Below are 13,886 nucleotides of genomic sequence, written 5' to 3'. Positions count from 1 at the left end.
GGTATTCCCATCTACAGTCACGTGGTGTCGCTGTCTTATTTACATTGCCATGTACGTATAAGTGCTGGGAGGGAGAGGGGGTGTAAGGGGGTGGGATTGGGGTGGGGGCAGAGTGGGGACAGAGGCGGTGTTTGACAAAGATTGAAATATCAAATACTTATTGAGATAGAAAGCAAGATTCAAAATGAAAATAGAATGGGCAGTGAACTCATCGCATCCGATCAGAAATTGATATATCGAAATCCATATGATGTGAAAGAACATTAACATCATACAAATGTATACATAAAAGGAGACCAGCAGATGATAGGTTGATTAAGCTGTGTAGCCCTTTATGCTACATATATGTACAAGTATATATTTGTTGATTACGTGAGCTGTGATTCACATCAGAAAACTTAAAGGCCGGGGATGACCTACATAAAAAACCGGGTGGTCAGCAATTAAGCCGATAAGGGAGTAGGAGGGGCTACAACAGCCTTTGCTGCTGCTGTAAACACAACTACATGGGCCTTAAACCACGTGTGTACATGGTCACAGCAATACAGAAGCACTACAGTATAACCAACAGTCATTTATGATTTGATACAGCCCTGCATATTTATTTAGAAATATTCAAATTAAACATAGGCATTTCTATTAACATGCAAAAAACCCTACATGTATTTGATTAAATATATCTTTATTTCAAATACAGACATTAATTTTTTCTTATATATAAACGTTTAAAGATATCTTTATATGAATAGGGCACCTATTATTATTATGTACTATACATTTTTCAGTATTCAATTCAAACATATGTAAATTATATCTGAATATTTGTCAAGAAATAGATATCAATTTGTACTGAATCACAATATGATTGTTCTCAGGTGTGTATTCCTTTGTTCCATGTATAGCTTATATCATTTTATATAATTTGTTCATACATTTTTTTCCAAACAGAATTTCTATAATTGTGTGTTGGGGGTTTATAGATTTTCTTTCAATCAACTGAATATCGTCAGAAATATTTGTGTACATGTATATGTTAAGAGTAAAAGTTGATCCCTTAAGTCAAGTCAATTTCACTGAAGTTGGGGTTACTTTTACAATTAAGCGCTACTCAGGCTATCCCAGTACATTCAGTGTGATAAATTTCACAAAAATAAAACTGACACGCTCTAATTATACTGTACCCTGTCGCGGGCCTCACAAGAATTATTTTTACCTGTGACAGAGATTTGGCTTACCGAAACAGCAGGGGTAAGTGATATCCATCCGCTTGATAAAATGTGTTTAAGTTGATAAACTTTGAATCGTTTACATTCATTTTCGCATGCATCACTCTATTAGTAAGAAGTAAATAACTCATTTACAAATAAATAAGTAAAATGTTTCATTTACTTCCGCTATACAAATAAACCAGATCCATTGGTATCTTTCAATAACGCTATAAAGTGATATCACATTTTTAGTATATTTCGCTGTCGTACATACAGGGATAACTATACATTAAATCACATTAAACAATGTAAATATTGACTTAATCAACATGCCTCAGTAAAATTTGAATGGAAATGCTGGTCATAGTGGGATAATAGAAAACGAAAGTAGGAGAAGATTTCAGAATTTTCTTTTTTCCCATGAGAACATGCAACTTCTGACTTCCCTTTATTTTCAATTTTCAGCACTAGTAAAGCTGCAATGAACTAGTTATGAAATCAATAATAATCCTTGTTAATCATATAACAATTTAAAGAAACTCGATTTCTATCAGTTTTGTCTGTATTGTTTGTACTTGCATGTCAACACCGTGTTATTCTAGAGGACTGTCTGTGTAAATGCCTGCTTTCCGTTTTTTTATACCTCTCGACGCGTGACTGACAATCCATCATATTGATGTCCTTGTAAATAATCCATGTAAAATGATATTTTACAACGCTTATAAGCTGTATTATACCAGAACCTGCTTCAACTTTGGTTTACTGAAAAAAAAATGAAATACATGTAATAATAATAAAGAGACCCAACGAGGGTTATGATATCAAAAGAAGATTTAGGTTCAGAAAACTAGTTATTAGTTTGATGAAATACCTGATATGTGGTTGAATAACGTTTTGGGGTGATACATGTGATAGGAAACACCAAGGTTCTGGTTACGTGTGCGTTCGTGCGTGCATGACAGAAGGAAATACTAATTTTTGTACACAGAAATAACGGTACTATAACATGCATTGTGTCAACAATTAATGGGAAAATACCACTATATCCAGAATAATTTCCAGGTCTAAAGCCGAAATATATTACACATCTACTAGCTGTGAAGAGTCGCCCAATTACATGTATACCTTTACCAGACTTAAATATTTGTAATGATATGCCTTGAAATGCACATACAGTGTGTCCTTTGAGTTGTAGTCCCGTACTAGAGTAGAGTGTTGTACAGGTAAGGTCATTATTAAAAAAAAAAACACTTACCAAAATTATCAGCCAATCAGAAACGTGAAAAATACAACCGAAAGGGTATTCCCCATCTGGAATTTCCTTGATAAACAATACAAAGTCAATCGATCACAATACACATTCTAATTTACAAAACATGAAAACATGAATACGTGTTCAAAACTCAAATCTTTAACAATTGTACATAGTTTATCCAGCATGACTTCACACTCCACGTTCTGTTTAATAATTTAAAGACATGGACCACTAACAAAGGCCTATAAGTATCATCAATGTATAAGTAGGATTACTTTTGATTTCTAAATCTTTATTTTGCAGGATATGGCGTCGAGATACGGCAGAGAATCGAGATACGACAGAGAATGCGTGGTTGCGATTGATATTGGTACTACCTATTCGCATTATGCTTTCTCCTTTAGGCACGAATATGTGAACAATCCTCGACAAATCTACGTGAACCGCCCGTATGGGAACATGCACTCTGAAAAAGGCCCGACTTGTGTTTTACTGAAGCCAGATCAGACTTTCCATTCATTTGGCTTCGAGGCCGAAGATCAGTACACAGAACTGGTCGAGGATGCTGAACACGAGGACTGGTACTTTTTCAAAAGATTCAAAACGAGTCTACAGAAAAGTATGGTAGGTCTGTCTTTACGAGTAAGATCTTTTGTTGACCATGATTCCCTCCCTTGTCTGCACTCTTTACTCAGAATGGTATAATTCCCCTGTAATTATGCCTATCATTTCACAAATAGAAGTAATGAATAAAGATTTATACTGGATGATATTGAGCATTGGAAATAAAAATAAACAAAAAATCAATTAATTTGCTTAACCGATTTGTTAAAGTTTGGTTAGTCTACGTGACTTAAAATACGTAGTGTACAGTTTATTGTTAAATAGGGATATCATTATTAGATACATTTACCTCTCAAGGTTTAGAATTATTCTAGGTAAATGTGCTTCCATGGAATATTTAGCATAAAAAACATGCATAATCATTTCATTTGTAGTTCGTAAAATCGGTGTTTATTTTCAGAAGTTTATCAAGGAATCAAGCACCATTATATTTGGTGTCTGTTAGTATGCTAAATCTTAAGAAATTTTCACTGTGCAAAAAAAAACAAAAAAACTCCAAAATCATTTGAAAGAAAGAAGAATAAAGATTAACTTTCAGACACGTTCCGTAAGAGAAAGCGCCTTATCCATCATCAACTTTATCTCGCCATACAAATCAAGCTAAAACCCAGGAAACTCGTCCTCACTAGAACGGGCCGTTGACAACTGACACGTCTAATTTTATATCGCAAAATAAAACTATTATTTACCAATGATACCATGAAATACACGTACTAACTATTGTTACATACTCCAATTTGTATAATATTTACTATGATATTAATCGTGACGTGTTTTCGAAGGTAGGCGATATATCATCAAATCGGCTGGGCCGTGCAAATACCAAAATGAGGGGAAGACGGTTACTACCTAGAAATAGTAAATTAACAAGAGTAGTACCGGGCATTGTTAAAGAAGGAGTCATATGGTTATATACATTCATCTGTTGCAGCGAAATATTTAAACGTCTATATATGATAATGTGAGTATAAAACATCCAACAGGCACTACGTCAGGACCACATGATACCGGATGTAACCGGCAAAAAGGAACTGCCAGCAATGGACATATTTGCACACGTAATTAAGTACTTGAAGGACGATCTAATGAATAGATTGTCGGATGAAAGGTCATTTGAAATCCCTGGAGGTGACAGCAGCAGCATCCACTGGGTACTCACTGTTCCTGCTATATGGAATGAGATCGCAAAAGAAATCATGAGAAAGGCGGCGCAAAAGGTAGCATGTGTTTACCATTCTAACACGATTCGTTGACAACGCATGTTTTGATTGGCTACAGACCATGCTTTAATCTGCGATGTAACCACGATCAATCGTGTTTAGCCACGCCCCGTTCAAATCAAAACACAATTGCGTCAGGTCCGCCTTTCAGCGTCTGACGTCACTCAATAGAGTTAACATATCAGTCTCAGAATTAAAAAAAAAAAAAATCACAACACAATTTGGAATTCATAATTCACATGTCAATATTTATAAATATTATAGCTGGACTATATATCTGTGAAGAAAGAATATCCTATACTAGGTTAATTCACCAAAGGTTATTGTTACTGTTTATGCCTAGATTATTTCTAGGCCAGTTATTTGTTTTAACAAATGTCAATTTTGAATCCTTACAACCTAGGTCATATGCCGAATATTACAAATATCTATTTATTAGTTTCAGAAAAGAAGTCGTTTATAGAAATACAGCCAAATTGCTTCCTTTTCGTCACACATGCGCGATATACATTGCTATTTTTTTTGCTAAACTAAAATTGAGCGTAACTATGCGGGAATCCATCTTTAATCGCACGACCTGATCCAAATGAAGTTTCAATATAATTGCATTTAGTTATTAAGGATTGAATCTTGATTTGGTCGATTTCATGGGGTCATGTTGAATTTGTCTCCAGAGCAACTCAATTCATGACCCCATGAAATCGACCAAATCAAGATTCAATCCTTATATTTCAGTTGTTTTTTTTATAAGAAAGTCGGCCTACATATTAATGTCTCGAAGCTTGTGCAAGTCCAAATGGGGGAAAAGCCCGAGGAGTTCCGGATTGTGCATGACTAGTCGGTCGAGTAAAATAGTCCGCAAATTTAGGATTAAAAACAGCATGATTTTGTCAAAATAGAAGTATCTAGCATATCTGGTCTTTCGTAAAATACTGGAATACATTATAAATTTGATAATTTTAATAATTGTTCTATGTTTATAACAACAATGTAGAAAAAGTGAAATAGTTCCACGGAAGGATTTTAACCATGTATTCATACGCACTGTTCAATGTTAATCTGGTCAAATTCATGAGCAAATGAAACAGATTAAGTTTGGTAGTTTCATTGAGTCCAACTTGAGTAGAAATTGAAATATTCTTTATTGAACCTCCCTCTTGCTTTGGTATGGATTTATATACAAGATTTTTTTTGTCTAAATCCATTTGTGGGATTTTCTTTATTTTAACTATCTAAATCCTAATTTTTTTCTTGTAAAAAAATTATATTTAATTGCGAAATATTGATGATGTGTACAATTAGTTCTTAGTTAGATCAATCAACCAACATTTGTTGATACTGCAGGCTGGTATAAGACAAGACAATCTGACAGTCGCCCTAGAACCGGAAGCTGCCGCTTTGTTCTGTAGGACATCATTGAGGGAAGAACTAGATATTGGGACAGAGTATATGGTGATAGATCTTGGTGGTATGTACTGTGCAAAATTGAGACAATTACAGGTAGTGCTTTCCATGAAGTTTAATTCTAGCATCAATTTTAACTTCCTTCTGTCAAGCAAAAAAATATCAAAGTTAAACATAAGCTTTACAAATGAGTAAATCAGTTTTGTCAATATACTAAATCTCGTATTATCATCGTTATCATAATCATGTTGGTGATAAGAGGTTTAATTAAAATTATCAAATATCCAGCAGACGCTATTATGTGTCCGCAATATGTGACTATCCCATAGGGATACGTTCTAATGTAATGTTTTCTGTAATATGTTTTTAATATTGACAGGTGAAACTGTCGACGTGACCGTCCAAAGACACGTAAAAGATCGGGTACTAGAAGAATTGTTCAAAGCGAGCGGAGGTTCCTTTGGCGGGACCAATGTTGATAAATCCTTCCTTGAACTTCTTGTACAGATCGTCGGAACGTATGCCGTGGATAAAATAAAACACACAGAGGATGAGCTAGAACTATTTCGGTGGTTCGAAATGAGAAAAAGGACGATTTCAAATGATTGTAACAACTCAGTGAGCCTTATGATACCTAAACAGATGCTCGATATATTTGAGAAGGAATTCGGCACCTCCTTAAAGGAACACATTGAACAGACCAACTTTAAGGGAAAGATTAAGTCGCGAGGTAACAAACTTATAATAGACCCGGATATTTTCAGAAGTCTCTTCACACCGTCAGCTGATAGCATAGTTTGCTATATAAAGGATATTTTTAAAAAAGAGGCATGTAGGAACGTCTCAACTTTCCTGATGGTCGGAGGTTTCTCTGAGTGTGCCCTTATACATAACGCCATCAGGAAGAATTTTCCCGACAAGCGTGTCATCATTCCCGAGGACGCGGGTCTGGCAGTGGTTAAAGGTGCCGTGCTGTTTGGACAACGCCCTCCCGTAATCAGAGCTCGCGTATCAAGATATACTTATGGAATAGCAGTAGCGCGCAAATTCCAATCCGGCGATCCTGCCGAGAACAAAATCACTGTGAGGGGAGTAGATTTCTGCAGAGGCGTCTTCAGCAAGCACGTGGAAGTAGGGGAAACAGTTCCGATCGGAAAGGCAGTTGAATCCCAAAAGTACTCTCCCCTGTACAAAAACTCGAATAGTGTCCTGGTGAGAGTAGTCACATCCCTTGAAAAGAATCCCCGATATACGACCGACCAGTATTGTAACCAATTAGGAACGATAGAAGTACTTTTTTCCCCAGGCGAAAACATTGTTATTGAGGTGAAATTATTGTTTGGTAAAACGGAGCTAACAGTTGAGGCTTCAGAGGAAAATGGTAAATCTATTACGGCAACGTTTTATCTGGAGTCCAAAAGTTCCCAATACGATCCCAGAGAAGATGCAGAAAAAGATCTTGTTTATCAGTAGTAATTGTGGCTAATGTTGCGTTCATTCTTATAAGTCATGCTACAGACATACAACCTATTGAAGATCTACATTATGAATGTACATTGTAAACACCGGCATAAGTCTATTAAAGATCTACATTATAGACACCGACATACAGCCAATTGTAGATACATTATAGACACCGATATACAGTCTATTGTAGATCTACATTATAGACACGGACATACAGTCTATTGTAGATACATTATAGACACGGACATACAGCCTATTGTAGATCTACATTATGGACACGAACATACAGTCTATTGTAGATCTACATTATAGACACGGACATACAGTCTATTGTAGATCTACATTATAGACACGGACATACAGCCTATTGTAGATCTACATTATAGACACGGACATACAGTCTATTGTAGATCTACATTATAGACACGGACATACAGCCTATTGTAGATCTACATTATAGACACGGACATACAGCCTATTGTAGATCTACATTATAGACACGGACATACAGTCTATTGTAGATACATTATAGACACGGACATACAGCCTATTGTAGATCTACATTATAGACACCGATATACAGCCTATTGTAGATCTACATTATAAACACGGACATACAGTCTATTGTAGATACATTATAGACACCGACATACAGTCTATTGTAGATCTACATTATAGACACGGACATACAGCCTATTGTAGATACATCATAGACACCGACATACAGTCTATTGTAGATCTACATTATAGACACCGACATACAGCCTATTGTAGATCTACATTATAGACACGGACATACAGTCTATTGTAGATCTACATTATAGACACGGACATACAGCCTATTGTAGATCTACATTATAGACACGGACATACAGCCTATTGTAGATCTATCTACATGTAAATTATATACACCGACATACAGCCTATTGTAGATCTACATTATAGACACCGACATACAGCCTATTGTAGATCTACATTATAGACACCGACATACAGCCTATTGTAGATCTACATTATAGACACGAACATACAGCCTATTGTAGATCTATCTACATGTACATTATAGACACCGACATACAGCCTATTGTAGATCTACATTATAGACACGGACATACAGTCTATTGTAGATCTACATTATAGACACAGACATACAGCCTATTGTAGATCTACATTATAGACACCGACATACAGCCTATTGTAGATCTACATCATAGACACGAACATACAGCCTATTGTAGATCTACATTATAGACACGGATATACAGCCTATTGTAGATCTACATTATAGACACGGACATACAGTCTATTGTAGATCTACATTATAGACACGGACATACAGCCTATTGTAGATCTACATTATAGACACGGACATACAGCCTATTGTAGATCTACATTATAGACACGGACATACAGCCTATTGTAGATCTACATTATAGACACGGACATACAGCCTATTGTAGATCTACATTATAGACACGGACATACAGCCTATTGTAGATCTACATCATAGACACGGACATACAGCCTATTGTAGATCTACATCATAGACACGGACATACAGCCTATTGTAGATCTACATCATAGGCACGGACATACAGCCTATTGTAGATCTACATTATAGACACGAACATACAGCCTATTGTAGATCTACATTATAGACACGGATATACAGCCTATTGTAGATACATTATAGACACCGACATACAGTCTATTGTAGATCTACATTATATACACCGACATACAGTCTATTGTAGATCTACATTATAGACACCGACATACAGTCTATTGTAGATCTACATTATAGACACCGACATACAGTCTATTGTAGATCTACATTATAGACACCGACATACAGTCTATTGTAGATCTACATCATAGACACGAACATACAGTCTATTGTAGATCTACATTATAGACACGGACATACAGTCTATTGTAGATCTACATTATAGACACCGACATACAGTCTATTGTAGATCTACATCATAGACACGAACATACAGTCTATTGTAGATCTACATTATAGACACCGACATACAGCCTATTGTAGATCTACATCATAGACACGAACATACAGTCTATTGTAGATCTACATTATAGACACCGACATACAGTCTATTGTAGATCTACATCATAGACACGAACATACAGTCTATTGTAGATCTACATTATAGACACCGACATACAGCCTATTGTAGATCTACATTATATACACCGACATACATCCTATTGTAGATCTACATCATAGACACGAACATACAGTCTATTGTAGATACATTATAGACACGGACATACAGCCTATTGTAGATCTACATTATAGACACCGACATACAGCCTATTGTAGATCTACATTATAGACACCGACATACAGCCTATTGTAGATCTACATCATAGACACGGACATACAGTCTATTGTAGATACATTATAGACACGGACATACAGTCTATTGTAGATACATTATAGACACGGACATACAGCCTATTGTAGATCTACATTATAGACACCGACATACAGCCTATTGTAGATCTACATTATAGACACCGACATACAGTCTATTGTAGATCTACATTATAGACACCGACATACAGTCTATTGTAGATCTACATTATAGACACCGACATACAGCCTATTGTAGATCTACATTATAGACACGGACATACAGCCTATTGTAGATCTACATTATAGACACGGACATACAGTCTATTGTAGATCTACATCATAGACACGAACATACAGCCTATTGTAGATCTACATTATAGACACAGACATACAGCCTATTGTAGATCTACATTATAGACACCGACATACAGTCTATTGTAGATCTACATTATAGACACCGACATACAGCCTATTGTAGATCTACATCATAGGCACGGACATACAGCCTATTGTAGATCTATCTACATGTACATTATATACACGGACATACAGTCTATTGTAGATCTACATTATAGACACGGACATACAGCCTATTGTAGATCTACATTATAGACACGGACATACAGCCTATTGTAGATCTACATTATATACACCGAGATATAGCCTATTGTAGATACATCATAGACACGGACATACAGTCTATTGTAGATCTACATTATAGACACGAACATACAGCCTATTGTAGATCTACATTATAGACACGAACATACAGCCTATTGTAGATCTACATTATAGACACGGACATACATCCTATTGTAGATCTACATTATAGACACCGACATACAGCCTATTGTAGATCTACATTATAGACACGAACATACAGCCTATTGTAGATCTATCTACATGTACATTATAGACACCGACATACAGCCTATTGTAGATCTACATCATAGACACGGACATACAGCCTATTGTAGATCTACATTATAGACACCGACATACAGCCTATTGTAGATCTACATTATAGACACGAACATACAGCCTATTGTAGATCTACATCATAGACACGGACATACAGCCTATTGTAGATCTACATCATAGACACGGATATACAGCCTATTGTAGATCTACATCATAGACACGGACATACAGTCTATTGTAGATCTACATTATAGACACGGACATACAGTCTATTGTAGATCTACATTATAGACACCGACATACAGCCTATTGTAGATCTACATTATAGACACCGACATACAGTCTATTGTAGATCTACATTATAGACACGGACATACAGCCTATTGTAGATCTACATTATATACACCGATATACAGTCTATTGTAGATACATTATAGACACGGATATACAGCCTATTGTAGATACATTATAGACACCGACATACAGCCTATTGTAGATCTACATTATAGACACCGACATACAGTCTATTGTAGATCTACATCATAGACACGGACATACAGTCTATTGTAGATCTACATTATAGACACGGACATACAGTCTATTGTAGATCTACATTATAGACACCGACATACAGCCTATTGTAGATCTACATTATAGACACCGACATACAGTCTATTGTAGATCTACATTATAGACACGGACATACAGCCTATTGTAGATCTACATTATAGACACCGACATACAGCCTATTGTAGATCTACATTATAGACACCGACATACAGCCTATTGTAGATCTACATTATAGACACGGACATACAGCCTATTGTAGATCTACATTATAGACACGGACATACAGCCTATTGTAGATCTATCTACATGTACATTATAGACACGGACATACAGCCTATTGTAGATCTACATCATAGACACGGACATACAGCCTATTGTAGATCTACATCATAGACACGAACATACAGCCTATTGTAGATCTACATTATAGACACCGACATACAGCCTATTGTAGATCTACATTATATGCACCGATATACAGTCTATTGTAGATACATTATAGACACGGACATACAGTCTATTGTAGATCTACATTATAGACACGGACATACAGTCTATTGTAGATACATTATAGACACCGATATACAGTCTATTGTAGATACATTATAGACACGGACATACAGCCTATTGTAGATCTACATTATAGACACGGACATACAGCCTATTGTAGATCTACATCATAGACACGGACATACAGCCTATTGTAGATCTACATTATAGACACGGACATACAGCCTATTGTAGATCTACATTATAGACACGGACATACAGTCTATTGTAGATCTACATTATATACACCGACATACAGCCTATTGTAGATACATTATAGACACGGACATACAGCCTATTGTAGATATATTATAGACACCGACATACAGTCTATTATATCTACATTATAGACACGGACATAGAGTCTATTGTAGATCTACATTATATACACCGACATACATCCTATTGTAGATCTACATCATAGACACGAACATACAGCCTATTGTAGATCTACATCATAGACACGAACATACAGTCTATTGTAGATCTACATTATAGACACGGACATACAGTCTATTGTAGATCTACATCATAGACACGAACATACAGTCTATTGTAGATACATTATAGACACGGACATACAGCCTATTGTAGATCTACATTATAGACACCGACATACAGCCTATTGTAGATCTACATTATAGACACCGACATACAGCCTATTGTAGATCTACATCATAGACACGGACATACAGTCTATTGTAGATACATTATAGACACGGACATACAGTCTATTGTAGATACATTATAGACACGGACATACAGCCTATTGTAGATCTACATTATAGACACCGACATACAGCCTATTGTAGATCTACATTATAGACACCGACATACAGTCTATTGTAGATCTACATTATAGACACCGACATACAGTCTATTGTAGATCTACATTATAGACACCGACATACAGCCTATTGTAGATCTACATTATAGACACGGACATACAGCCTATTGTAGATCTACATTATAGACACGGACATACAGTCTATTGTAGATCTACATCATAGACACGAACATACAGCCTATTGTAGATCTACATTATAGACACAGACATACAGCCTATTGTAGATCTACATTATAGACACCGACATACAGTCTATTGTAGATCTACATTATAGACACCGACATACAGCCTATTGTAGATCTACATCATAGGCACGGACATACAGCCTATTGTAGATCTATCTACATGTACATTATATACACGGACATACAGTCTATTGTAGATCTACATTATAGACACGGACATACAGCCTATTGTAGATCTACATTATAGACACGGACATACAGCCTATTGTAGATCTACATTATATACACCGAGATATAGCCTATTGTAGATACATCATAGACACGGACATACAGTCTATTGTAGATCTACATTATAGACACGAACATACAGCCTATTGTAGATCTACATTATAGACACGAACATACAGCCTATTGTAGATCTACATTATAGACACGGACATACATCCTATTGTAGATCTACATTATAGACACCGACATACAGCCTATTGTAGATCTACATTATAGACACGAACATACAGCCTATTGTAGATCTATCTACATGTACATTATAGACACCGACATACAGCCTATTGTAGATCTACATCATAGACACGGACATACAGCCTATTGTAGATCTACATTATAGACACCGACATACAGCCTATTGTAGATCTACATTATAGACACGAACATACAGCCTATTGTAGATCTACATCATAGACACGGACATACAGCCTATTGTAGATCTACATCATAGACACGGATATACAGCCTATTGTAGATCTACATCATAGACACGGACATACAGTCTATTGTAGATCTACATTATAGACACGGACATACAGTCTATTGTAGATCTACATTATAGACACCGACATACAGCCTATTGTAGATCTACATTATAGACACCGACATACAGTCTATTGTAGATCTACATTATAGACACGGACATACAGCCTATTGTAGATCTACATTATAGACACCGATATACAGTCTATTGTAGATACATTATAGACACGGATATACAGCCTATTGTAGATACATTATAGACACCGACATACAGCCTATTGTAGATCTACATTATAGACACCGACATACAGTCTATTGTAGATCTACATTATAGACACGGACATACAGTCTATTGTAGATCTACATTATAGACACGGACATACAGTCTATTGTAGATCTACATTATAGACACCGACATACAGCCTATTGTAGATCTACATTATAGACACCGACATACAGTCTATTGTAGATCTACATTATAGACACGG

General features: G+C 36.0%; 1 protein-coding gene across 1 annotated transcript; it reads left to right on the top strand.

Annotated features, from left to right (window-relative positions):
• The first annotated feature begins 1,203 nt into the window (after positions 1-1,203).
• On the top strand, positions 1,204-7,313 carry LOC117329635 (heat shock 70 kDa protein 12A-like). The gene is made up of 5 exons (XM_033887662.1): positions 1,204-1,248; positions 2,767-3,087; positions 4,071-4,304; positions 5,652-5,775; positions 6,091-7,313. Exons 2-5 carry the CDS (start codon positions 2,770-2,772, stop codon positions 7,182-7,184), a joined length of 1,770 nt encoding a protein of 589 aa, XP_033743553.1. The 5' UTR covers positions 1,204-1,248; positions 2,767-2,769; the 3' UTR covers positions 7,185-7,313.
• The last annotated feature ends 6,573 nt before the right edge of the window (positions 7,314-13,886 follow it).

The sequence above is a fragment of the Pecten maximus genome, chromosome 6, assembly GCF_902652985.1.
Source record: "Pecten maximus chromosome 6, xPecMax1.1, whole genome shotgun sequence".
In the NCBI taxonomy this organism is placed as follows: Eukaryota; Metazoa; Mollusca; class Bivalvia; order Pectinida; family Pectinidae; genus Pecten; species Pecten maximus.
Note: the sequence above shows the minus strand (reverse complement) of the source record. Positions and strands in the feature narration are given on the sequence as shown.

Coding starts and splice junctions, on each gene's coding strand:
- LOC117329635 (XM_033887662.1), top strand. CDS start 2,770: ATGGCGTCGAGATACGGCAGAGAATCGAGATACGACAGAGAATGCGTG. Junction 3,088..4,070: donor CGAGTCTACAGAAAAGTATG/GTAGGTCTGTCT, acceptor AACATCCAACAG/GCACTACGTCAGGACCACAT. Junction 5,776..6,090: donor TATGGTGATAGATCTTGGTG/GTATGTACTGTG, acceptor TAATATTGACAG/GTGAAACTGTCGACGTGACC.